The 26,731-nt window shown below is 40.1% G+C and overlaps 1 protein-coding gene across 8 annotated transcripts in view; it reads left to right on the top strand.

Moving 5' to 3' along the window:
- The window catches only part of ADAM22 (ADAM metallopeptidase domain 22), a 196,425-nt gene that overhangs the window by 13,852 nt on the left and 155,842 nt on the right, over window positions 1-26,731 (top strand). For all 8 annotated transcript variants that reach the window (XM_073334068.1, XM_073334061.1, XM_073334066.1 and 5 more), the window contains exon 3: window positions 10,560-10,636. In XM_073334068.1, coding sequence (XP_073190169.1) covers window positions 10,560-10,636 — 77 coding nt within the window. The remainder of the gene's footprint in view (window positions 1-10,559; window positions 10,637-26,731) is intronic.

The following is a 26,731-nucleotide window of genomic DNA, read 5'->3' as shown; positions in this document are numbered from 1 at the left end:
GTAATGAGTGGTTTGACTCTGAAGGTGGACCCTATTATGCCACCCTTATTCATGCTGAGTTGGGCCTTATTTCAATTAGTTTATTTGCAGAGTAAGGCATTACTCAGCATTTCTTAATCAGGATCTAGCCTAAGAGCTGACAACACATTCAGTAAGAAGGTGCTTTGAAAGTCTCTGTTACCTTAAAGTGGCTTATTCTCCGGCGAGAATAAGCACAAGTCCCTTAACTTTTTCTTTTAACTTTGATTAATTAAGAACAAGAACAAATGAATATAAAATGGCCATCAACAAGTTTAGGCTTGAAATTAGATGAAGACTTCTAACTATCAGAGGAGTGAAGTTCTGAAAAAGCCTTCCAAGGGGAGCAGTGGGGGCAAACAAACCTAATTTGTTTCCAGGTAGAGCTTGATAAGTTTATGGAAGGGATGATATGACAAAGTTGCCTACCAAGGCATATGGCCCATCTATGCCTGCGATTAGCAAATATCTTGAATGGCTGGGGATGGGACACTAGATGGGGAGGGCTCTGAGTTACTACAGAAAATTTTTTCCCAGGTGCTTGGCTGGTAGGTCTTATCCACATGTTCAAGGTCTGACTGATTGCCATATTTCAGGTTAGGAAGGAATTTCCCCCCATGTCAGATTGGCAGAGACACTGAGGGTTTTTCATCTTCCTCTGCAGCCTGGGGCACAGGTCACTTGCTGATCTGAACTAGAGTAAATGGTGGATTTTCTGTAACTTGAAATCTTTAAATCAAGACTTGAGGACTTCAGTAACCCAGCCAGAGATTAGGGGTCTATTACAGGAGTGCCTTCATAAGGTTCTGTGACCAGTGCAGGAGGTCAAACTAGATGATCATGGTCCCTTCTGGCCTTGAAGTCTTAAAGATCAGGCCCTGTTTGCTCTGCCTCCACTTCTACGGTTTTAGAAGCCTTATCTTCAATAGGAGTCAAAATCATTTTGTATTAATATAATTATGACAATAACTAGAAGCTCTCAAACTGACCCTGGGTTAATCCTCTTGTAATATATTTCTATCTTGAAAAGTCTTCATCCAAGGCTTTGCTTTATTCCCTATTGTTAATCTAGTACTTTATTCATCACACCATATTATCTTCTATTTCATTATTTTTTGCTTTAGCCCTTTATCTCTGGTGTGGAACCTTGTCAAAAGCACTTTGGAAAATCGAAGGGTACAACATCCACTGAATTTCCCTTATCGGTCATGGCAGTGATATATTCAAAGTCATCCAGCAGATTAGATAAGCACCACTGCTCTCATACCTGAATCCTTAGCCTGCTCTTCTGCTTTTCCAGAAGTTCTTCCAACAAATCCCCTAAAAAGTTTTTCCACAACAAAAGTTATGCTAATTGGTCTCAGAAGGAGATGAAAATTATAACTAAATTAAAAAAACTATATCAATAAACTAAAGTAACTTTTCTAGACATAAAGTTGTCATGAATATAAAGTCCAATATCTCAGGATTTTCCAAAGCTAGAAGCAAGTGCTGGGTGTCTCATTAGGAAGTGGAGACTTGCCCATTTTGGTTATATAAAGTTGCCTTTTTAACTCTGGAGGGTCATGAGAAGTCTGGAATTAAACCTGTCACAGGTGCAAGACTGAATATTGCTTCACCTAGCCCTTGGGCCACATTAATTTAGGGTGGTTGTGGGGAGAATTTCTCATTTGGGGAGGGGGAAGTACTCTTCTCGGAGTTTATTTATTTATTATAAATGGTGACTGAATCTACTCAGAAGTCTGGAATGTTAGAAGTAGTTCTGGAGAAGATGGATGAGTAGGCAGAGTTTAGGTGAAGTGGTCAGAGCTGCTGCTTAAAAACTGTCACCACTTCCACTTAGATGTTTGCCATACAGTAGTGATGTCCATGTGATAAACAGCATTGATCATGCAATTAACTCAGCTCCATCAGCAGTCTGTCCACTCATCCGTCTTCCGCAGGACTCATTATTTCATCCCACTGAACAGATTCTAGCAGCCTCTAATTTAATAACCACAAACAATTAAAAAACCTTCTTACTACTGGAAAGAATAGATTCCTGGCTTTCTAATGGGACATGCAGCCTTTGCTTCTAGCTCTGACAGTCCCTTGGTATCATGATGTTTGTATGGAGAGAAACTATTTTAGAACTCAGGACCAGAACTTCAGCTGGTGTAAATTGCCATAGCTCTGCTGAAGCCAGTTGAGTTATGTCAATTTTCCGCTAGCTGAGGAGCTGGCTGATAATGCTTCTCTCACCCTCTGAGCCTAGCAGGTGTAGAGTTACAAAAATATAGTCCAGTATTAACAAAGCAAACAAATGAAAGAAACCGTTTAAATAGCCTTTCTCATTTCTAGTTTTTCAGCAAAGTTTGTGGCATGTTTACCACTCAGGAGTCATGAGCATCCCACACATATTCTAACTAAATCTTTACACAGCGCTAACACAGTCTCTTGTTTCTGCATTTTTTGCATGGTGTCTGTTTAAGAAATTGCCATATGTATCTTGATATAGCTATAGGTGTGACCAAAGACAGAGCTTTTGAACAGAGAGAGAGAATGACTACAGAAGTGGTAAACTGTTGTCTACAAGTATTTCAAGAGGTACTTGCTAAGAATGGTGGGGACAAGATGGAGATTTGACAGTTCCTTCAGGTGAAAACAATGAGGAGTCCTTGTGGCACCTCAGAGACTAACAAATTTATTTGGGCATAAGCTAGCTAATTTGTTAGTCTCTAAGGTGCCACAAGGACTCCTCGTTGTTTTTGCTGATACAGACTAACACGGCTACCACTCTGAAACCTTCCTTCAGGTGGTATCATATCTGAATCCAATAATTTTACCAGATTCAGTTTTGTATGATTCTAAACACTTTAGTGAATATTAGAATTTAAAGTGGCCACCAACTCCATGTGACCTAGGGAACCACAACTGCTCCCCATTCTATTTATATTTTTTGTGTTGTATGTCATTTAAAAGACTGATTCTTTTCTTCTGAGATTTTTCTATTAGTGAAATAGGCATGTCTCTGAAGACTGGTCATCTGTGTGAAGTTTCAGAGGAGGTGACCGGATTGAATACATTGTACTAAATTCTGGTCTCAGTTGCAGCAATGAAATCACTGGATCTATTCTGGATTCATTATGGTACTTGGCCCTGCCTCAGTGGGCTGGAGTAGATGATCTCTCAAGATCCCTTCCAGCCCTACATTTCTGTGATTGTATGATGTAACTAGGACCAGGCGTTGGCCCATACATAGATTACTGTGTACAGTAAGCGCTTATCTATGCAAGCACTTAGTTCTGGGGAAGCTAGGGTGTAACTGTACATGGTGCAAGTCTGCCATGCACCGTTTGTCAGTGTGGGCCCTGCTGCAGCACATTAACAGTTCCCTAGTGCATTGTGATCTACTCCCATTTCAGAGCAGCATAGATCAAACCTATGAGTGTGCGGCAGCAGGGCCCACACTCACAATGGGCATGGCTTGTTAGCATTAGTTAGCTGACAGCTCAGCTTGCCCCGAACTAAAAGTTCATGTAAACAAGCCCAAAGGTACCTTTTTTGCACTCTATTGTATTAATTGTACATCACCCTGAATCTAATTTAGACCCTTCAGTTTAATATCACTTGTGTCAAAACTTCCTGTAATATTTCACATAGGAATGTTGTTTTAACTTCACAATCTTTAATAAAGTCAATTGTTAACTACCCCACGTTAGCTGTGTATGGCATGCAGTACTGTCTACAGAGGAGCCATCTCAGGAACTCCATGTTATGCACTCATACAAATTTGACAGCATTCTTTGGGATATGTTGTACTGCAATCATCCTAGTTTAGAGGTAGATTAATCATACTGTCTTTTTTTTTAATTTACTTGCATGCAAGCTATTAGCTTTGTGGTTCTGGAATTTCTAGATTGTTCTAAAGCTGGAAGCACTATGCTTTTTTCATTATAATGGTGTTTTCTACTTCTGTCTCTTGTTCATATGCTGCATAGTGTGCTTCTTCTTTGTGTCAGTGGAACTCCATTTTTATGATTCAGTTGTCACATGTTGCTGTGTCACATCTATGATTGCTAAAAATGTTTCAGTTTTCTGGGAAAGTTGCTTGGTTTGAGAACTGAATGACATAATTGATTATCTTGCTTCAGTGGTTGAGAAGAGCCCTTCCAGGTGCCTTTCTTGTTACCATTGCGAGAGTTAGATGGCATAAAATAATCCACTGATTTCCTTCCCTTTGGTTCTTTTGTTGTCATGTGTCTGGGAATCTGAGTTAATTTTGTTAGCTGTTTTACCTCTTCTCTAAGCACTTCATATTGTCAAAATATGATTATTAGTAGTCTTGTTTAAAAATAATGTAGAAGCAAGTTTTTTACTTCATGCATCTTGCAGAAATATTCAGTATTATCCTGAGCCTAGGAAGCATACTGAATAGAGCTGGGTGAGAAATGGTTTTCCTGTCCCATGAGAATTTGAGATTTTAAAAATTTTCCCATTGTGCATCAGGATGGAACAGAGATTTTCACAGTCTTTTGATGGGGTGGGGGAGTGAAAGAGAGACAAACAGACACACACACACATTATGACTGACTGAAGTACTCCAGAATAGCCAAGAGTACAGTGGTTAGGGCACTTATGTGGGATATGGAAGATCCAGGTCTGAATCAGGTAGAGCAGGGACTCCCCCGTCCCAGATGAGTGCCATAACTACTAGGCTATTGGTTCTTCTGGGGTGGGTCTCTCTCCTTCTGATTTTTGACTCAAAAATCCATCCTGAACTCGAGAAATTTTTCTTGACAAAGTTTTGTCGAACTTGATACATTCCAGCAAAAAGTTTAGCTTTAGACCGGGGGTCGGCAACCTTCAGAACTGGTGTGCCAAGTCTTCATTTATTCACTCTAATTTAAGGTTTCGCATTAATACATTTTAACGTTTTTAGAAGGTCTCTTTCTATAGGTCTATAATATATAACTAAACTATTCTTGCATGTAAAGTAAATAAGGTTTTTAAAATGTTTAAGAAGCTTCACTTAAAATTAAATTAAGATGCAGAGTCCCCCAGACTGGTGACCAGGACCCAGGCAGTGTGAGTGCCACTGAAAATCAGCTCACGTGCCACCTTTGGCACGTGTGCCACAGGTTGCCTACCCCTGCTTTAGATGAATTGACATTTTTTGACAAAAAATTCCAGACCAGATCTAGTACCGAATTGATTTTACTTCAGATTGTCAGACTGAGGATTTTTTTCTGTTCTTTTCTCCTTATTGATAATTTGGAATGTTGCATATTCCTTGTTTTATTACAGCAAACTGTTTCCTAAGGGATGGCTCTTGTAAGGGAGCCCTCTTTACTTCCAGTCTGTTGGAAGTAGGATTCCTCCCTCAATCCCGTGCTTGACCAATTTACAGAGAGCAGCCTCTGGTTAAAGCTATGTCTACTCTGTCAGTCGGAATGAAATATCTTTCTTCTGTTGAGTCTCTTAGAGTTCATCAACATTTCTTCTACAAACAGGATTTTGGTCCAAAATGGCCTTTTAAAAAAAACAACCCCAAGGAACTGTTGCCAAAAAAGGTTACTTTTTTGAAATGTTTCATATTGAACAGTATTGTTAACAAAAATGCTATAAAAAGCATAATCAAAATGGCTATTGAAACTCTGCATTTCCATGTCTCAGCATGTTTGGATTTCTTTTAAGTTTATGAGTTTTGGATAATTGCAACATCCGTGTAATGTTTTACTTTAAATTACCGATACCTACTCTTACCTTAACATCATTTTAGTTTTTGTCTGGGAATACTAGTGGTCAAGGGTCAGCTCTAGTGTCCAATAGCATAGTAATTGCAAAGCTCAGATACGTGTTTGGGGGAGGAAATTTTCCAGACCAGATCAATATGGCACAGTATTCTTAACAGTTAAAAAAAATTTCCAAACAACAAACCCTCATGCCTCTCATAGTTGCAATTCCATTACTATGAAATTAGCCATGGATGATGTAATTGTGTAATGACATATGGAATAATCAGTTTTGTCTCCCACAAAGAAACTAACAATTGTGAAAGTTTGTCCATTGTTAAGAATTTGAAATGCGCTTTAGAATGCTCTTTGAATTTAATAATATAGTAATGAACAGCTAATAGCATAGATCTTTATACAGCAGTTGCAGGTGTATAAACAGGTTCAAAACGACTGACTGGTTTGCTGAAGTGAGAGATTAGCAAACATGCCTCCATGGAACAACCAAACAATTAAAAAAAAAAGATGAGGAACATATTTTGGCCTCTAGCAGATAAATAGGTTCTTGGACCATCATTTTCTGCTGGAGGAATTGCCAAAAAAAGGTGGCAAAATCCAGCTGGAAAAGAGGGCATTTGGAACACAAATCAGGAGCATATACTGCTGGTTGAGAACTGAAAAAGGAATGCAAACTTGTTGATTTGCTACAGATAATTTTGATAATCCAGGGGGTGCTAGTAGCTGCAATGGCAAGCAAGAGAGGGACATGGTACCAGATCTGGGCTTCTCTAAACTCCTTGGGTTCCAATCTTAGAATTCTTGGGGACCACAGATGTAAATGGTGGAATCTTGGGTTGAACATAAAATGCAAACTGGGAACTACTGCAAGGCATCAGTAGTAACCCCACAGCATAGCACTGGAAAATGGAGAATATGGGCACATCAAAGTCACCTAAAAATTATGTCACCACTTCAGTACTATTGCATAACAAAGAGAGAATTGAAGGGGTTTTGAACAATTTTGCTTTAGGCAGACTCAGCGAAGGCTTCAGAATAATTCTAAATATCCTGAAAACCCTATAATTTTAAAGTTTCAGAATAGCTCCCACTCTCCTGATATTGACTAATTTTACATGAAAGGGATTATTATAAAAATTGTAGCAATTCACATTTTTTAAAGGTTGTAATTCAATAAATAAGTCATAACATGAAGACTGTGTGTATTATATATACATATTTGTGTGTAACTTGTATGTGTAGAAGTGTGTGTGTGTGTATAAAAATATGCATGCAATGCCTAGAATCTCATAACTAGACAAATTTCAGACTAGAAATTAGCTACATATTTTTAACAGTGAGGTAATTAACCATTGGAACAATTTACTCAGGGATGGGATAAATTCTCTGTCACTTGAAGTCTTTACATCAAGATCATATGTCTTTTTCTAAAAGATCTGCTCTAGCTCTATGAGAAATAAAAGGCTTGATGGAGGAATCACCTCATGACATTCTATGACCTGTGTTATGCAAGAAGTCAGACTAAATGATCATAATGATCTTGTGTCTTTTGGCCTTAAAATCTATAAATATGTAAATTGTATGTATAAAAAGATATCCATAAAGAGGCACCTTGGCAGCTCCATAGTTAATTTTACATTGGATCTTACACCTAAAGCAGGATTTAAATTCCTGGGATTTATATGCACATACATTTCATTACCAAAACTGGACCGTTTTGAAGAGAAGATCCAATCTGAGTTATCTCTCAAACTTCCGCTGGATTCAGCAGTACTTCTGATCTTCTAAGCACTTTAAAAAATCACCCCATTTTTAAAATTTGTATTTAGTGTCTACATTTTTGGGGAACCCCTGTCATTTGTGTTAATACTCTTACACTGAACTTCCCATATTAGTGAACTTCAACAAAATACTCATGCAGCGTACTTTAAAAAATAAGCTTGCAGACCAAAAGGATGTAATTCCCTTTACTTATCATGTTTTCCTATTCCACCAGGGAAACTGATGGCGAATGTGTTTCCACTATATATTTCCAGGCATGGAAAAGATATGGTGATGCCAGTGAGAACTTGATCCTGGTAGCTCATTGTGGGTGCGAGTAGCACAGGGAACTTGGGAGCAGTTCAATGCTTCAAGAGAAGTAGACAAGGAAAGATAGGAGAGTCCTAGTGCTGTGAACTCTACCAGGTGTAATGTCTCCCTGCATTCCAAAGTCAAGGAGTAGGCAAGGCTACCGGGTCTTCATCCCTTCTTAATCCTTCAGGAATCTCTTTGTAAAATAATGTTGACTTTCTGGATAGGGAGGTTCAGGGGCTCTGGTCCTTTCCTCTTCCTTCAGCTGAGCTTTCCTTCTGTTTCCTTCTGTTATTCCTTCTGATGGGGATGTTTCTCCAGTTCCCTGGGAGTAGCTACCATTGGAGGAGATCCCATTTTTTCCCTACCAATCCCCTTCTGAGGGCATCAGCCAGCTTGAATTTTTGTTCTCAGTGCAGTTAGTGCTGCTCTGACCTTGCTGATGATATCATTAGCAACTGATAGTACTGAGGAGAGCTTCTCCCTACGAAAGAGGATGGACCCTTGGGAGCCCCTGAACAGACTAAACTAACTTTCCTCTTCTTAAAGCCAAGGAAGATTGGCTTGTTCCTCTCCACAGCTCTAACTAGGGAGCATCCGCCAGAAAGCCTTTCCAGGAGGATTTTCTCTGTAGTTTTTCGGGCCACCTTCCCTATTTTTTCCTTTTCAAAGCTTTTACCAGCCTGAGAGCTGGTTGCACTATTTTGTCGGTACAAACATGACAGATTGGGTTTCAAATTGTGTTCTACTGTACTTCACTGTCTTCCTTCCCTCTTTATGCTGAGAGCTTACTGAACAGCTTTTTCTCAACACATGACCTTCCAGTGTGAACAGAACATGACATTCCAGTGTGAACGGAGCACTCACAGTGCCCAGTATAGCTGCCCAGGCATTTCTTTTCGTGGACCCCTTTGCAGAAGATACGTGCCTCTGCGCCTTGTAGAGGGGAGCAACGTGTGTTACAGGCTAACTTTCCTATTATCACAACCCCATTTATGAAATGTAAAAATCTATTGGGCCCAATTCTGGTCTGGCTACTTTGTTCTGCAAAGTAGTCTCAAAGCTGGCTTATCTGCCTCTGTGAGGATTCCACTTGTATACGCGGGGTACCTGGGTGGCACAGATATGGCATATGTTCCTAGGCCACAACAGCCTCTACTATCTCAGGCATAGGGATGTTCCTGAGCGGAAAGGGTGCAATCTCCAGGTGCTGAAAGACACTTGGGTCAATGGGCAGATGACTATCAATTAGGACAAACTTGAGGCTTCTGTAAATTACTGGACTGGACTGGACCAACCCCAGTATTGAGAAGCATGAAAAAATAGCCTTTGCTTCCACACCTTTGGAGTGAGTTGTGCAGGCCATCCCAACTGACCGCCAGTAAATCCTTGGTAACCTCTGCACTAGCCTGAACTGCATTTATTTACAGAAATGTATTATGGGGGTTTTTTAAAGAAAAAAATAATACTTTTTTAATCCCTCGGCCTATAAAGCCATTAAATCCCTTTGACTTAGTTACTACAAGTCCAATTGTACAGGGTTCAGGGGGAAAGAAGAATTGCAACTAATTAAAACTCCTCCAAAGTGGTCTAAAAAGGTCTTTTTATTTAAACAAAAATCAGTTTTGCAGTTTAGTTTCTGGGGACTTTTAGGACTAGAAGGATGTGCTCTGTGTCTCATTGGAAAACTGGGAGTTTTCCTTTTCTAATGGAGAGCGGGGGAAGGCTCCCATTTCTAGCTCTGTAGGCTGTGAGACATCAGACCTTATACATGTCATTGAGTAGGACTAAATATTTGACTAGTGCAGTTTTGGTGGTAATGAAGGAAGGATACATTTGGCTAGGAGAGAAGGAATGAGACTTCTCTAGCACATTGTTTGTTTAGGTTTTTTTAAATGGCAGCTCTTTGTAGCTGCTCAGGGATTTGGAATGTTGGAAGTTGTTCTGGCACAGATGGATTAGTGGGTAGAATGTAAGTGAGGCGGCCAGAAATCACATGATAAATGTAGCTGACCGTATGGTTTAGCAATTTATCACACTGTTATCACTCCTCTGTATGTGTTTAGGAGTGAAAATTCCATGGATCAAGACTATCAAGGGTTTGATCCTGCAAGGTGCTGAGTACCTTCCATCTCCATATAATTTCAGTGAGGGTTGAGGGTGTTTAGACCAGACCACAATGAAGCAGTTTAACCAAGTTAGCGTGCCTCATATTAGCAGCTGTCAAGCTGTTCTCCACAGATTTGACTACAGATCCAGGTGCCATCTAGATGGTTAGTCAGGGAAGATTGGCTTGTGGTGTTTTTACCTTTCTGTTGAGAATATGAATGCCAAAGAAAGGTATTGTGTCCTGCAGTTCCTGTGGATCAACAGTGATATAACATGAGACAAATAACACGCCAGTACAGGATGCTGCATCGAAAACTCCTACCTGCAGAGATGCTAAGTTTGACAATAGGTTGTAAAGGTAGAAATTTATTAAAGGGAATATTGCCTTTATTTATTTGGGCTTATTATCCTGCTACTTCTCCATCTTGAATAAAATCAGATAATACAGTAAAAAAATCCATTATTCAACATATTTGTACACTAAACAGTATGATTTTTTCCTGGGTTAATGGCGTATTGATGCTTAGTACTTTTATTTCATTTTTGTCTATATTATGTTCTCAAATCTATGTGATGCATTTTTATGTAGCAGACTGCTAACACATTCCAATCTTTTTAACGTTGCAGTCCACTCATGTTGCCCGAGCCAGCTTCCAGGTTGATGCATTTGGGTCATCATTCATTCTAGATGTAATGCTAAACCAGTAAGTATTGACTGTCTTTTATTTTGTATTTGTAAAGTGCCTAGCACAATGGGATGCCTATTTTGGTGGTAATGTAATACCAGTAATAAGTAATATTGGTATGTATCTAGTCGATTTGAAATAGTATTTGTTTTTTCTTGCTTTGTCAAATATCTCTGTATATTTTGGCATATTTTCAAATATTGCTACTTATTAAGAACCTTATCGTAAGATGTTTTGTAAGATATAAATATTATTATTTAGTCTGCAATTCTGCAATTGATAGTGTGCAGGCAAACTGCTGTGGCTCATTGGACAAAGAGCTACTGAAAATTGGTAGCTATTTGCTTTTTAATCCCTGCATATATTATGTTAGAGGTCCATTAATAACACTTATAGCTAGTTGTCGAAAGCCTAAGGTGAATGGTGTAAATGATGTTTCTGCAGATAAGTTCCTCATCTTTTGAGAAAAGAGAAGCATTATAAGACATTAGCATAGTGAATTTCAGACTAAAGAAAGTGATTGAACAATAGCAAACTTATAAATTAAACTTGATACTTAATTCTGATACAACAGATTTATTTTGGAATATTCTCATCTGACAAAATTGAAACATTTCAGGTGAACGTATCAATATGGTAGAAATTTGACAAAAATTATTGATACATTTAAATTTGATAAGGTTGAAGCACTTCATTTAGACTTTTATGTTCTATCATAAGAGTAAGGGTTTACAGAAAGTTTATGTTGTTTAAAAGCATTATACAATGCATGAAGATCAACCTTCTACAGAACAGAAGTAGCATATATTGTGTGTGTATGTGTGTGCATATGTATGTACATATAAAGGTGCACATGTTCAGATAACAAAGGGTGAAAACTTGGCTCCATTGAAGCCAATGGAAAAATTCCCATTGACTTCAGTAGGCTCAGGATTTCAGGTGTAGTGTCAGCCTGAGGATTGTCTAATAAGAAGAAATAAAATATTAATAGTATTTGGAAAGATAAGGACATTATTTTACTATGAACTTCTTCAATAGCTCTTTCTATTAAAGTTATGTGTTTACTCTTTATGGAAATATGTTGTACATTTAAATATTTAAACTATTTGAAATTAAGCTTATTTTAGGATAGGATCCATTTTTTCCCCGTAAACAGGGGTCAGATTGTGCTACCTATTTTTCCTTAAAGGGCATTCAATGAGCATTGGAACTGGCCTAATGTGAGTAGCCAGTCCTAAGAGATGAACTTCGATGTTTTTCAAAATCTAAAAATGTATTCTCTCTCAAACCAGTAATATAATGTAAATGAAATTCTGTCCCCAGTTTCCCCCATGTAGTGATGAAAATGAAAGTGCTGTTTGGCCTGTAATATGACATTTTATGCAAGGTTTCAAAGGGGCTTCTGGAAGTGCATTTGCTTATGCACAAATCTTATCAAATAAAAGGAAGGACTAAGGATGCCAGAACAATGTGGAAAATGTATTTTTAATGTATGTCCCCAGGAACAGATGTTATATTCACAATGATACATATTTTGTCTTTACTATAATTAGAGTGAGTTCTTGCTTTTATTTCCAAACTTGTATATTACATTTCTATGGCAGCATCAGACCTTTATGTATGAAAAATAAAAACTTTTCTGAGGGGTTTGGGAGAGGAATGTCAATTTTGTGTATGCAAAATTTGTGGACGGAGTTTTGGAAGCCAGTTTGGAAACTTGGCCCTTGGAGGGGAGGGATAGCTCAGGGGTTTGAGCATTGGCCTGCTAAATCCAGGGTAGTGAGTTCAATCCTTGAGGGGGCCATTTAGGCATCTGGGGCAAAAATTGGGGATTGGTCCTGCTTTGAGCAGGGGGTTGGACTAGTTGACCTCCTGTGGTCCCTTCCAATCCTGATATTCTATGATTCTATGATAACAATATATTTGAAAATCAGTTGCCTGTCAAGACAAGTTAGAGATTAGTTTCCTCTTCACTAATACCTAAAACAGTGCTGATGCAGGCATGTGTTGGTGGCATCATCAGCTCTTGCTGGCCCTGGTATTTTGGGGAGTGTCAAGGAGATAATTTTGTCTCATCCAAGCCCCCACAAACTTTTGGGGTTACATTAATTTAAATTAGTAGGTGGTAGGAAGGGGCAATTTTTGAAGCCTCTTTCAGTCTCCTCTGTTCCAGAAAACATGGATCTTATCTGCCTTTGCTCAGATGCCTTGGTGTTGGGAGCAGTATAAAAAAACCTGTGCGTCACAACCATCATCTGAAAATTGTAGACAATTCTCCAGCTAAGCTGGAGGTCTTGGGGCTACTTCTTCCTTGTTACCCAAGGGTTTAGTATGGATTCTGGTGATTTTGGGGTTATATTCTATTTTTTTCTCTAGTTAATTAACTATACATAATGTGCAGTAGCCACTGGTAGAAATATGTATTCACAATTGTGATTCCATTCTATTCCCCAACAGAAATAAGAGGTCATCGGGGAAATAAAATAAAGGAAAATAAATTGATTCAATAAAATTCACTAGCTTAACAGTTTGGATATTTTCTTGCATTCGTTCCCTTCTCCCATTTTTCATCCCCTGCTTTTTCTTTCTGTACCTCTCCAGATTCATTGTATACATCTTCATATCATTTTCGCATTTCTGATTACTGTTTTTTCTGTTTTTTCATTACTATCTTTCCTTTCTCCCTTGTTTGTGTGTTTCTCTATTTGAAAATCACCATTCCCTTTTCTTTATTTTGTCTGTTTATATTTGCCCCATTCCTTCTCATCCATGCCCTGATACCCTCCCTCCTATTATCTTGTGTCTTCCCCTTGCTCTCATCTGTATTCCATTGTCTCTTCACATTCCAGCATCTTTATCTCTCCCCCTCAATCTTTTGAAGGTTCCTATATTTCTCTCTTTGTTCCCTTCCCCCCACGACAGCCCTGTCTCTTCCTCCCCACCCCAAATGTTTACACACTGAATATCCTCTCCCCTTCTGGCTTCTGCATATGATGCTTCCTGGCAACCTCTACTCTCACAAGTGTTCACCCACCTTTCCCCTTATCCTCTGCATTGCTTCCTCACCTCTCCCAGAGTGGCTGCCACTGTTGAATCTGGGAGTAAAGGGAAGCAGGGCCTCCTGTTCCTTTGCCTCTTCCACCCCCCACATCATTTGTCAGCAACTACAGGCTAAGCTGGCTCCTCCGCTTTGTTGCCCCACCCCTTGTAGCTGGAGACCATTTTCGTAGCTCAGAAGAAGAACTGGATTAGCTGTGAACAGCTGAGAAGGAGTTTGTGGAATCCTTTCACCACTAGTGAAAATCTTGGTGCCCTTCCCCACAAAAGTAGAGTTCAGTTTGGGCTGCTTCCCCTCCATCAAAAAATAGGAATTGATGGCCATGGGCTTCAAAAGCCCCAAAGGCCAGCCTTTGTTGGCTCTAGTGTGGCTCATGAGTAATCACTGGTTTTTAGAAAAAATTACTCCATCAGCTGTCAACCGTGGAGCTTTCTTCATATTTTGAAGGTGATCTCTGCAACAAAAAGGGCTAGAAACACACATTTAAAAATACAAACAAAAACAGATGGGGACTGGCATGTGAAGGGTTGCTAAAAATTGAGGGCCCTGAATGTGTGTGGGTGTTGACCAGTCTTTTGAACAGGAAAGTGAAAGAGGAAAAAATGTTGCAATGTTTTGTTATAACATGTTGATTTACTTCAGAATTTAAATCTGTATGCATATGGTGTTTATTGTGAATCTGGAGCAGTTTTAAAATGCATTTTTGTTCATATGTAATAAATGTGCCTTCCTACATGAAATAAACTGAATGTTATGAATAGAGGCTTTGGGGCTGAAAATCAGAAGTTTGATGTAGGTTTCTGTGCAGTCAATGTTTTTTCCCCTGTATAATTTTTTTTTAGTTGCAATAATATCTTTACAGTACGCTTTAATAAAATACTGTGTCTCTTTCAAGTTTGTCTGTTTAGCCTGCTAAAGCATTTATGAAAAAGCTTTCAGGCTAAACTAGCTGTGTTTTTAAAAGGTTCAATCCCTCAGGCAAGAGTTAGAAATGCATTAGTGGCATCAGTGTTTTATGATACCTTTGCCTCCTATGGATTCATTCCATGGTTGTTGTCATTATTGTTTTTTTCAGTGTTATCAAATCAAATCTCAGAATTCACTGTTAGCGGTGGTATCACAGTGCTGCTCCAGGCTTCCCTACTTCAGAGCACATCTAAATCTGGCAATCAACCCAGAATCATGTGTGAGATGCATAACAATTAAGTGTGCTTGTTTTTTTTGTTCCTTTTCCTTCAAGTTTGTGAAGCTTGGTTGGCATCTAGTGAAATGGGTATTTCTTAATTTATGCCGAATATTTCTGTTAAAATAGTTAATGTGACCATTTATACTTCCAAGTTAGTTTGTAATGATATCATTAAGTAAGAAATTGGATCGGAAAATCAACATATTTGAGTCTGAAGCATTTTTAGTCTTGTGAAGCAGGGTGTCATGTGCTATGTGGGGCAGCCAGCAAAACCTTGGTTGCTCTCTCCCCCTCCTCCCCAACTTTTGGGCATCTGTCTAAGGTGTCAGATTTGGCTCAACCCAATCTGCTGTGCTAGGCCTTTTAGGAAGTGGGAGGCAGCTTGTCTTGAGTAGCCTCTTGCACTACCGCTGCTCTCTGCACTGCTGGTCAGGAAGCTGCAGTGGTGGCCTGGATTGGAGCTGAATGTGGAGTGACAAAGCCCTGATTCCTGCCCTAGGCCAATCATTGGTGAGATCCCCACCATAAACCCCATCCACCTGTCTGTCCTCCTCCAGGATGGAACGGGCCCACCAACCTACCACAAGCAGCCACAGCCTCAGCAGGGAGGCATAAGTGGGGGTTCCTGACACAACTTTGTCTCCCCAGCCTCCTTCCAGAATTTTTCTGAAGTGACCCGTTGCTGTGAAGCGCATACATCTGCCTTATAAGAACTGGGCCAAGTGTATCATCTGTTTATGGGGAGCTAATCTGTCACAGAATGGATTAAAAAAAGCTCATTAATTGGATGGGAAGGGGGCAGCTATAAGATTGTTCTACAGAACAGTAAATAGGATTATCTATAGCAAGATTAGTGACTGAGAGTTCAAAATGTGGAGGGATTCTCTGAGGGGAAGTACATGGAAAGCTTAGAAAAGGGGAGTAGAGACACCTCATTCAGCACATTTTCTTTAGTATACATATAACTGCAAGGTAAGAATTTTATTTACCTTTCATACTCAGAAAAAAACAAAACAAAAAAGCCATAGGTGTTTTTTTAAAGCTGGAGAAGGACTAAATGAGGTGGATTGCACAGAGTGTGTGAGCTTCACACCTCCAGCCCATCTTAGGCCATGTCTGCACTACCAGCTAACTTGGCACTGCTATGATTGATACAGTGGTGTCGATTTAGCAGGTCTGGTGAAGACATGCTAGGTTGATAGCAAAGCAGTCTCCCATCGACTGTTGTATTCCATCTGCCTGACAAGAGTAAGGTAAGTCGGCGGGAGACACCGCTGTAAGTTGACCTAAGTTATGTCGACTTCCATTATGTAACTTACGTAACTGAAGTAGTGTAATTTAGGTCAATTTACAGCTGTAGTGTAGACCAGGCCTTAGAAAAAGCACAGGGGCCTGCTGACTTAAAATGCAATGGTGGAAAATCTCAACAGTGGGTGTTGTGTGAACGTACCGGTCGTCACAAGACTTGGGGTGCAGAGCTCTACTTTAGCCAGCACCATCTCCATTAGAGGCTTTAAAAGCCTGTCTTGGAAGCAAGCCATCATTTTATAGGCAGCCTGTATAAAGATGAAGGGTTTGTCTTTATGTGGTCATGGTAGCCCACATGCAGAAGGTCGCTATGTTTTGAACAAACTGAAAGTTATAGTAGTATGTGTATTATCACTATTATTTACTAGTGTGGGGATTATTTACAGTGATGGGATATGGCCATACCTCTTCTCTGTCATTACCTCTTCTTTGAGACATTGTGTGCTCCCAGGGGGCACCAAGGGACCAGTCCCTGAATTCCTCTGAGCACCCGGATGGCAGTTATAACAGGTCATTGAGCAGGTTGTGCAAGAGGAGAGAGAGGGGAGAGAGGATCCTTGCACTCTCCCCTCACCTGTGCACTCATGTGGGGCTCTGTTATATCCTGGCCATAAATCTAGAGTAAGATACTAAAATCAGTGGAGTTGCTGTGTGTAATGGAAAGCAGAATGTTTTCTTGGGCTCCTGTATGAGATTAAGATGAGCCAGCAGCAGGGAGGCTGATCTGGGACTTAGAAGACTGGGTTCAGTTCCTTGCTACACCAGAGACTTTCTGTGTGACCTTGGACAAGTCACTTAGCTTGTTTGTGCCTCAGTTCCTCATCTTGTAAAATGGGGATTATAGCACTTCCCTACCTCAGTGAGGTGGTATGAAAACAAATACATTTAAGATTGTGAAGTGCTCAGATATTACAGTAATGGGGTCTATCTAAGGGTCACAATTCAGGGCAGCTGCACCTGTATTTCCCTCAGTAGTTCATCAAGGGCACCCACTCTTGGCTTTCAGCTCCCCAGCTGTTCCCTCTCTTGGGTGGAGACACATGTCCATCTCTCTTCTGACTACAGTATTCCCAGGATGGACAGTTCCCTGCCTTCATTGTGTCATTCCCAGCACAGATAGGTTGCCCTAGGACACCTGCCTGCTTTCTGTTCAGAGACAGGTAACAGTGTAATTGCTACAGATATATACTATTACACAGCTCTCTCTAAGCAAGCCTACTTTATTCTTAAGGTACAAAGCATTACAGAGAAAACATAAAAACAATAAAAGAACCTACATGCATGCTAATAAGCTTACCAGAGCTCATCCTAACTCTCACATGGGCTCTGGCAAGTGCAGTCTTTTAATACACTACCCTAGGGGCATCCTTGTGGTTACAAGTTCATCAGAGCTTCAGCTCAGAATTGGCACCCAATATTATAGGGCCTCAGCTTGCCAAGACCTTGAAATCCTTCTCTAAGAATTGGGGCCCTTCATGGACCAGAGGTTCAGTCTATTTGCTGGATCAGGAAGTAGGCCTTAGGTCAGCCTAAACTCTGGCTTTTTATCCAAAGCCTGAGAGAATCCAGTTTGAACTAGAATATTTGTGTCTCCGCAGGCTGATAACTGAGAAAGTTCATTACCATCCTCCCACTAGAGAGGGTACATACAATTCCATAATAACACATACGCCATTGCATGTTTAATACAATTCTCCCAGAGGTGTTAACTCTAATTCAATAAGTTTTAACTTAACTCAGTAAAGTTTATCTTAATTAGATACAGTTTGTTCAGTATATTGCAGAATATTGTCCATCTGTCACAATAAGTACTTAAGATAGATATGCAGAGAACATTGCTCGTAAGAGATGAGGATAACTGGAACAAGAAAGGTATTTTGAAACAAGGCTCAAAGTCACCTCGCAGACTGTAGAGTATAAAATAAAACTGCATTAGAAATCAATAACAACAATAAAACATGGGATGTGAAGCACTGAACAAGTATATTGTCACCAAATGTCTTTTTCTTTTAATTTATCACCAAACATACAAAGTCATAGCAGCATTCACTAAATAACAATTAAAAAGACATTTGGAATTTTTAATGTTTAACTTCCGTTATTGTTAATGGCACTTAGAAGGTAAATAGCATACAGTAACTAAAAACCCATTCAAACCACCAAACAAATTTTTGTAGTCTGTGATGAGAGAGAGAGACAAATATTGCACATTCCAAGTGGGAATATTTCTTATGGGAACATATTTCAAACAAGGTTTTGCAATCCTATGTCAGATCATAAGCTTCATTTAAAAACAAAACAAAACAAAATGAAAGACAATTTAAAAGCCAAAAGCCAAGTTTTTTTCCCTATGAGAAGACAAGCTGCTAAAACCTTTTTGAAATTTGTATTGGCAACTAGTCACTAATATTATTATAAAGGTGTCGTGTAAACCATGAATGAAAAATTTCTAAGACTGCCCTGAATCAAAAACTTTTGCACACATGCAACTCAGATGGATATGGGCGTTGACATGTGCAAAGGTATACCAGTTCTCTACAGGTAAGTCTTTATAGTATATCCCCACTCTTGAGTCTTCACCTACAGCACTTGTGAAGCAGTTAAGTGATTTCAGACTGTGTGCTATAGTCCACTCCTGGGTGCCTCACACAGGACCACATGACTGTTGGTTCTGGTGTAAATACTGGGCCAGATTCTTCTCTCCATTACACTAGTGTAAATCCAAGGAGAGTTGCTGGGCCAGATCCTCCTGTGTGGGTGAGTTGTGCTCAGGGCGAGACTTGAGGAGTCACCTGGTAGGGCAAAGTTGGCTTCAAACCGTCTTTGCTGCCCCCCAATCCTGGGTCTACTTGAAAGACAGGCCAGTCCCCTAAAAGCTGCTTTAACCTATGCCTGGCTGCATGTAGCCCCAGTTGTTCTAGCAGCTGGGGCTCAATGAGTTGAAGATGCATCAAAGTTTGCCCCTTTCTCATGCTCCCTCCCCCAAGCACTGGTGCTACACCACCTGAGAATTCCCATGTGCATAGGGAATCACGAGGGGTCAGATCCTGCAGCATCACAGCTGTTTTGTACTGATAGCGAGAGGTTGAGGATCTGGCCTTGCTCTATCTAGTATAGTTACACTTTGGGCCGGCTACTCTTTTATAGCAAGGTCCCTTTGTGCCAGTCTTACAGTGTAAAGGGTGTGTGTGTAATTCACACACACTTTAAGGTCCAGTTTAATGCCAGAGTGATGTAAAGAGGCCTTAATGTAAATGAGAATCAAGCCCTTCAGGTGTGATTGGTCTAAAGTCTTTTGCTATATTTTTGTAACAATTTGCTTATGATTCCCAATCCAATCAGTTTTACTAGACCCTTGCAGAGTCAAAACCCTAGCTGGCTAGTTTGAGTTATGCTTTCATAATGCCATTTTGTAAAGTAATTCATCCCACGCTCATCTTTAGAGGCAAACTTATATAACACCCACCTAAAAAACAATCTTACCAAATACTTCCTCCCTCCCATCATTGCTTTAAAGATTAATGTTCACTAGGGTTAACTATTATACACCCTAACATACGTTAGCATGTTTTGGAATCGTGTTGTACTTTTTTTGGATAAACTGACTTCAAGTGGCTCAATTTTTATTTTTAAAGTTTGTATCATTAAACATATCTACTGTGCAGAAATATGATTACTGGTGCCAATGCTTCTTGGTGTATAGTAAGACAAAATCTGAGATTTTATTTGTGATCTCATATAGATTCTAAAGCCCAATTGGGACCATTGTGCTCATCTAGTCTGACCTGTTGTATAACACAGGCCATAAGTCCTCCCTGAATTTCTTATGGACTAGAGCATATATTTTAGAAAAAACATCCAGTCTTGATTTAAAAAGTGCCAGTGATGGAGAATCCACCACAATTCTTGGTATGCAGTTCCAATGGTTAATTACCCTCACTGTTAAAAATTTTGTGCCTTATTTCTAGTCTGACTTTGTCTAGCTTCAACTTCCAGCCATTGGCTCTTGGTATACATAGAATCATAGAATATCAGGGTTGGAAGGGACCTCAGGAGGTCATCTAGTCCAACCCCCTGCTCAAAGCAGGACCAATCCCCAATTAAATCATCCCAGCCAGGGCTTTGTCAAGCCTGACCTTCAAAACTTCTAGGGAAGGAGATTCTACCACCTCCCTAGGTAACGCATTTCAGTGTTTCACCACCCTCCTAGTGAAAAAGTTTTTCCTAATATCCAACCTAAACCTCCCCCACTGCAACTTGAGACCATTACTCATTGTCCTGTCCTCTTCTACCACTGAGAATAGTCTAGAACCATCCTCTCTGGAACCACCTCTCAGGTAGTTGAAAGCAGCTATCAAATCCCCCCTCATTCTTCTCTTCTGCAGACTAAACAATCCCAGTTCCTTCAGCCTCTCCTCATAAGTCATGTGTTCCAGACCCCTAATCATTTTTGTTGCCCTTTGCTGGACTCTCTCCAGTTTATCCACATCCTTCTTGTAGTGTGGGGCCCAAAACTGGACACAGTACTCCAGATGAGGCCTCACCAATGTCGAATAGAGGGGGACGATCACGTCCCTCGGTCTTCTCGCTATGCCCTTGTCTGCTAGATTGAAAAGCCCTCTTACCAAATTTCTATTCTCTATATAGGTACTTATAGATTGTATTCAGTCACCCCTTAACCTTCTCTTTGTTAATGAAAGAGATTTAAGCTCCTTGTGTCTTTCTCTACAAGACATGTTTTAATCCTTTATTATTCTCATGGCTCTTCTATGAGCTTTCTCTAATTTATCAACATCCTTCTTGCAGTGTGGACACCAGAACTGGACACAGAATTCCAGTAGAAGTCATACCAGTGTCAAATAGAGACGTAATACAACCTCCCTATGCATACTTCATATTCTCCTGTTTATACATCTAAGGATCTCAGTAGCCCTTTTGACCACAGCTTTGCACTGGGAGTTCATATTCAGCTTATTATCCACCATGATCTCAAAGTCCTTTTCAGAGTCACTGCTTCTCAAGATAGAATTCCCCATTCTGCAAGTCTGGCATGAATTCTTTGTTCATAGAAGTATGACTTTATCTTTGTCCAGATCAAAATGCATATTCTTTGCTTGCTCCCACTTACCAAGCAATCCCAGATTGCTCTGTATCAAGTGACCTGTCCTCTTCGTTATTTACCATGCCAATCTCTATATCATCTATGATGATTTTATATTTTTTCCAGGCCACTGATAAAAATGTTAAATAGAGTAGGACTAAGAGCTGATCCCTTTGGGATCAGTAGAAATACATCTGCTTAATGATTGTTTCCATTTACAAGTGTATTTTGTGACTTGTGAGCCAGCTTTTATCCATTTAATGTGTGCCATGTTGATCTTGTACGTATTGTTCAAGTTTCTGAATCAAAATGTCATGTGGCACCAAGTGAAATGCCTTACAGAGTTCTAAGTACATTATATCAGTCCTTCTACCTTAATCAGCCAAACTTGTGTCATCAAAAGAAGCTATCAAATTAGTTTAACAAGATCTAATTTCCATAAATCCATGTTGGCTGGTGTTAGTTAGATTACCCTCCTTTAATTTGTACTATGTAATGTTCCATTTTGTTTCTTCTAGGTTTTAAAAAGGTGAATTGCTCTCAATAACTGTATTAATGTAATACAGTGGCCATCACCCAAGCACCCCCTTGTGGCCAAAGGTTGTTCTGTGCATGCTGCCTCTGTTTTCCCACTCTTCACTGAGCACCAAAGATCTACCTCTTTCTCCCTTTCTATCAGGGGCTGCTCCAGGAGCCTGTGTTCTCCAGTATATGGGAGATGGCAGGGCTTCTCCCCATCTTAACAAGCACTTATTGCCATGCCCAGTCTCCTTTAAGCGGATTTATTTGTCCAAACATAAGCACATAATAGACAAAAGTAATTCCTCAGTTCACCCTTTGTCCTAGGTTGTCATAACCTCTCCTCCGAGGGGTCTCTGGTAATCCTGTTTCTTGAAGCTTCCAAGTTCCAACCAGCTTCCCTTCTCACAGCCAATTAGCTCTGCTCCCTTCTGGAACACTGGCCCCAATGCTACCCCCCTCAGCATCTGCACCCTTGTTCCAGGGATCCACCACCAGAGTTAGCTCCACTCCTCTGTGTTTCCTCTCCCCAGGCACAGCTTGCCCCAGTCATTTCTCCTCTTCCTGCCCTCTGACAGGCCTGTGTAGCCTGCCTCATTTAATTTGCTCAATAGGTCTCACCTACTCTGACATTGGAGCTGGGCCTGGTGTACTCACAGGGACCACCTACCTTCTGACAATGAAATTTTAGGTTTTGAACGTTGTTATAATTTAGTCTTCAGTTACAAAATAAATCTGACCATCTTTCCCTTTATTAATGCCAGTACATTCATTCACATTTTAACCAGGCCCTATGTTCTTTGAAGAAATATCTTTGGCATTTAAACACAGCAGTATTTTACATTTTCAGAATCACAGCTGAAGGAATTGTGAATAAGATTCATAAGATTTGCTTCCCTGGATCCTGCCTGCAAATTGCACTGAGATATTGCTGGCTCTTATGATGACATAAATCACAAGAGTGAAGCACTGGTGTTTTTAGTTTTAGAATTTTATGATGTCTCTGTGTTTGGGGAGCATTTGAATCTTTTATTTGTTTATTTTACATCCAAACTTCAAATGTTGCTCTCAGTGAAGTTAATGGAAGATCACAACACAAGCTTAAGGGGGAAAAACACAACATATTGGGGTTTATTTGTACTTTGCAAGTATTCATGTGAAATGTAATAGTGGTTGAGGGGCAAAGACTTCTGTTCATTAATCCCAAATCAATGCCCATTTATAAAAGTCATTATTGCTGTCAGTATGACATTGTTACAATACTACATTAAAGCCTGAGCTCACTAAAGTGAATAGGAATCTTTCCATTGACCTGGACTGGAAGTGGGTCAGACCCTTACTTTTTCTATAAACAGTAGTTTCTAGGGGCGAAATCTTGGTCTCATTGAGATTGATGGGAGTTTTACCAGGATGTCATAGAATCTTAGAAGATTAGGGTTTGAAGAGACCTCAGGAGGTTATCTAGTCCAACCCCTGCTCAAAGCAGGACCAACCCCAACTAAATCATCAAAGCCAGGCCTTTGTCAAGCCGGGACTTAAAAACCTTTAAGGATGGAGATTCCACCACCTCCCTAGGTAACCCATTCCAGTGCTTCACCACCTTCTTAGTGAAATAGTTTTTCCTCATATCCAACCTGGAACTCCCCCCCCCCCCATTGCAACTTGAGACCATTGCTCTTGTTCTGTCATCTGCCACCACCGAGAACAGTCTAGTTCTATCCTCTTTGGAACCCCCTTTCAGGTAGGTGAAGTCTGCTATCAAATCCCCCCCTCACTCTTCTCTTCTGCAGACTAAATAAACCCAGTTCCCTCAGCCTCTCCTCATAAATCTTGTGCCCAGCCCCCTAATCATTTTCATTGTCTTCCACTAGACTTTCTCCAATTTGTCCACATTCATTCTGTAGTGGGGGCTCCAAAGCTGGACGTGATACTCTTGGTGTGGCCTCACCAATGCTGAATAGAGGGGAATAATCACTTCCCTCAATCTGTTGGCAATGCTCCTACTAATGCAGCCCAATGTGCCATTAGCCTTCTTGGCACCAAGGGCACACTGTTGACTCATATCCAGCTTCTCGTCCACTGTAATCCCCAGGCCCTTTTCTGCAGAACTACCACTTAGCCAGTCGGTCCCCAGCCTGTGGCAGTGCATGGGATTTTTCCGTCCTAAGTGCAGGACTCTGCACTTGTCCTTGTTGAACCTCATCAGATTTCTTTTGGCCCAATCCTCCAATTTGTCTGGGTCACTCTGGACTCTGTGCCTACACTCCAGTGTGTCTACCTCTCCCCCCAGCTTAGTGTCATCCGCAAACTTGCTGAGGGTGCAATCCATCCCATCCTCCAGATAATTAATGAAGATGTTGAACAAAACCGGCCCCAGGACTGACCCCCGGGGCACTCCACTTGATACTGGCTGCCAACTAGACATTGAGTGGTTGATCACTACCTGGTGAGCCCGACGATCTAGCCAGCTTTCTATCTACCTTTATAGCCCATTCATCCAATCCATACTTCTTTAACTCGCTGCCAAGAATACTGTGGGAGACTGTATCAAAAGCTTTGCTAAAGTCAAGATATATCATGTCCACCGATTTCCCCATATTCACAGAGCCAGTTATATCATCATAGAAGTCAATCAGGTTGGTCAGAGAGAGCCCCCCTGTTGGCTTAAGTACTCCAGCCCCTGTGAGCAGTAGTAGCTATGTTGGCAGGAGTAGCTCTCCCACCGATGTAGCACTGTCCACACCAGAACTTAAATCAGCATAAGTTATGTCACTCATGGGGGTGGCTAATTCACACCCTTGAGCAACATAATTTACATTGATTTAAGTTGTAGTGTAGCCATAGTCTCAGATCTTGCACTTTTTTAGCAGTTGCTGACTTGAGGTCTCCTGGTCCCATTGATATCAATAGAAGTTTTGCCTTTGACTTTACTGGGTCCGTGATTTGTCCTATATTGCTGCTTGTTTGATAGTAGATGAAAGTTTAACTGGTGCCTACAGAAAAATTTGAAAGTGCTTATTTGGCATATTCGTTGAACTGAAAAAGGAAGCAATTTCATTCAGTTTTATAATGTATCCTATATTATTTTGTGTGTCAAAGTTCATTTCTGTGAGACTGTTCTAAGTACCTGGATGAGAATTCCCCTGAGGCTTCTGAAACACCACTTAAAGCACAATGATCCTTGACTTCCCATATAAAAAATTTAACAACATTTATATAGGTATACAAAATCTATGTCCTCTCTTTCTCTTTCTTAGTGATAATGTACTAAACCATAAACAAAAATATTGTTTACCGAAAAGGTCAAACCATTAAACAACAAAGTATATTGCATACTTTACTGCTTTTAGTTGATTGCATAAATTGTAAGCAATATGTGTTGGTTTACGGTGCAGTGATTGAAACAGATGTTGGAGATGGGATTATCAGCACCAAGTGAATTACATTTCCAAGGTGCTAAATGATTTCATTGAGAAAAATAGCTAAAGGAAAATAAACATTTTACTTTGAAGACTTTCTTCACAATAAGTTTATAATCATTTTGAAGACGTGTTGGTCATTTTACTACTACAGTGATTTTCATTGTTTACTGGTGACAGTGCCCAGATTTAATCTGGTTTTACTTTTTTTCTGTCACTTGGGAGATAAGTATTGTTAATCCATACAGATAAATAATGTATTACATCTATGATCTCGTTTAAAAATGGCTTTGGGCTCAGGGACTTAACAGTTGATTATCGTATGTTGTTGCCCAATCCTGCAAAGTTGTGAGCATCTCTAAATTCCATTGACTACTGCAGCAACAAAAGCCCGTGGGTAGTGTGGGGATTTTTTTAAATTATTTTTTTAGATTTAACTATTATATTGAAATGTGGATTTTACAGGGAGAATTTTTTTCTGAACTTATCCCTAAAAATGGAGTTATAGCTGCTTATACGAATAGTGAATTTGGGTCACAAGAGTCCCTGCTCATAACGCTCCTGAGCTATAGATAATACCATAAATCCTTTGTTGTGACTTCTTGGCTATATATACTGTTCAGTGTGGAATTTTGAAAACACCATGGTAATCATAAAAGCCACCTGAGGTGATTTGAGAACACTGTGCCTTTATTCACAATTCCTAACTTGTATTTTGTGTATTGTCATTTACAGAGCTTTCCTTCCATGAATCAGCAGGTCTCCTGCCTGCTGACATAATTATTCCCTTGATAGCCTATTCTGCTGCTGCTCTGTTACCCAACCACCCTCTGTTTTCTACCTCCTCCCTGCTCTAGCATCATTACTTTTTCTCCTGCTCCCCAGTCTTCCCTGAAGCCCCTATTTTCCTAAAATCTTTTCTGCTCCATTCACTCAGGAGCTTTCCTTTTAAAGCTTGCTGTCTCATTTGCCCCATCTCTGAAATTGTTCTCGCAGGGTACTTGCTGCTTACCCCAAACCATAGCAATTTTCTCAAAATTTTCACCCTGGCTTTTAATTTTGGTTGCCCAATTTAAGAAACCTGAGGCATGTTTTTTTCTGGGGTGCCAACCCCTTTTTGTTTCCATTAGAGATTTTTTGCACCCATATAAAGCCCCATTTGAAACTGAGGTAAGTCACACCAGTGCACTGCATATACACTGGGCATTTTAACTGTGGTAACTGCAAAAATCCCTGGTGTAGACAAGCCCTGAGAGTTGTGGGTGTGCTCATCACCTCTGAAAATCATGTTTCTGAAGTAGGAAACCCAAAATCAGAGGCAGACACTGTTATTTTTAATTTAATGAAAAATGTAATTTTCATTTACAAATGTAATCAGAAATGATGCAGGAGAGTGGGTTTGTGTGTGTGGGGGGAGAGAAAACCTGGATTTGTGCTGGAAATGGCCCAACTTGATTATCATACACATTGTAAGGAGTGTGATCACTTTAGATAAGCTATTAGCAGCAGGAGAGTGGGGTGG

Source organism: Lepidochelys kempii, chromosome 2 (assembly GCF_965140265.1).
Source record: "Lepidochelys kempii isolate rLepKem1 chromosome 2, rLepKem1.hap2, whole genome shotgun sequence".
Lineage (NCBI taxonomy): Eukaryota > Metazoa > Chordata > Testudines > Cheloniidae > Lepidochelys > Lepidochelys kempii.
The sequence above is the reverse complement of the archived record's forward strand: the minus strand, read 5'-3'. Positions and strand labels throughout refer to the sequence as shown.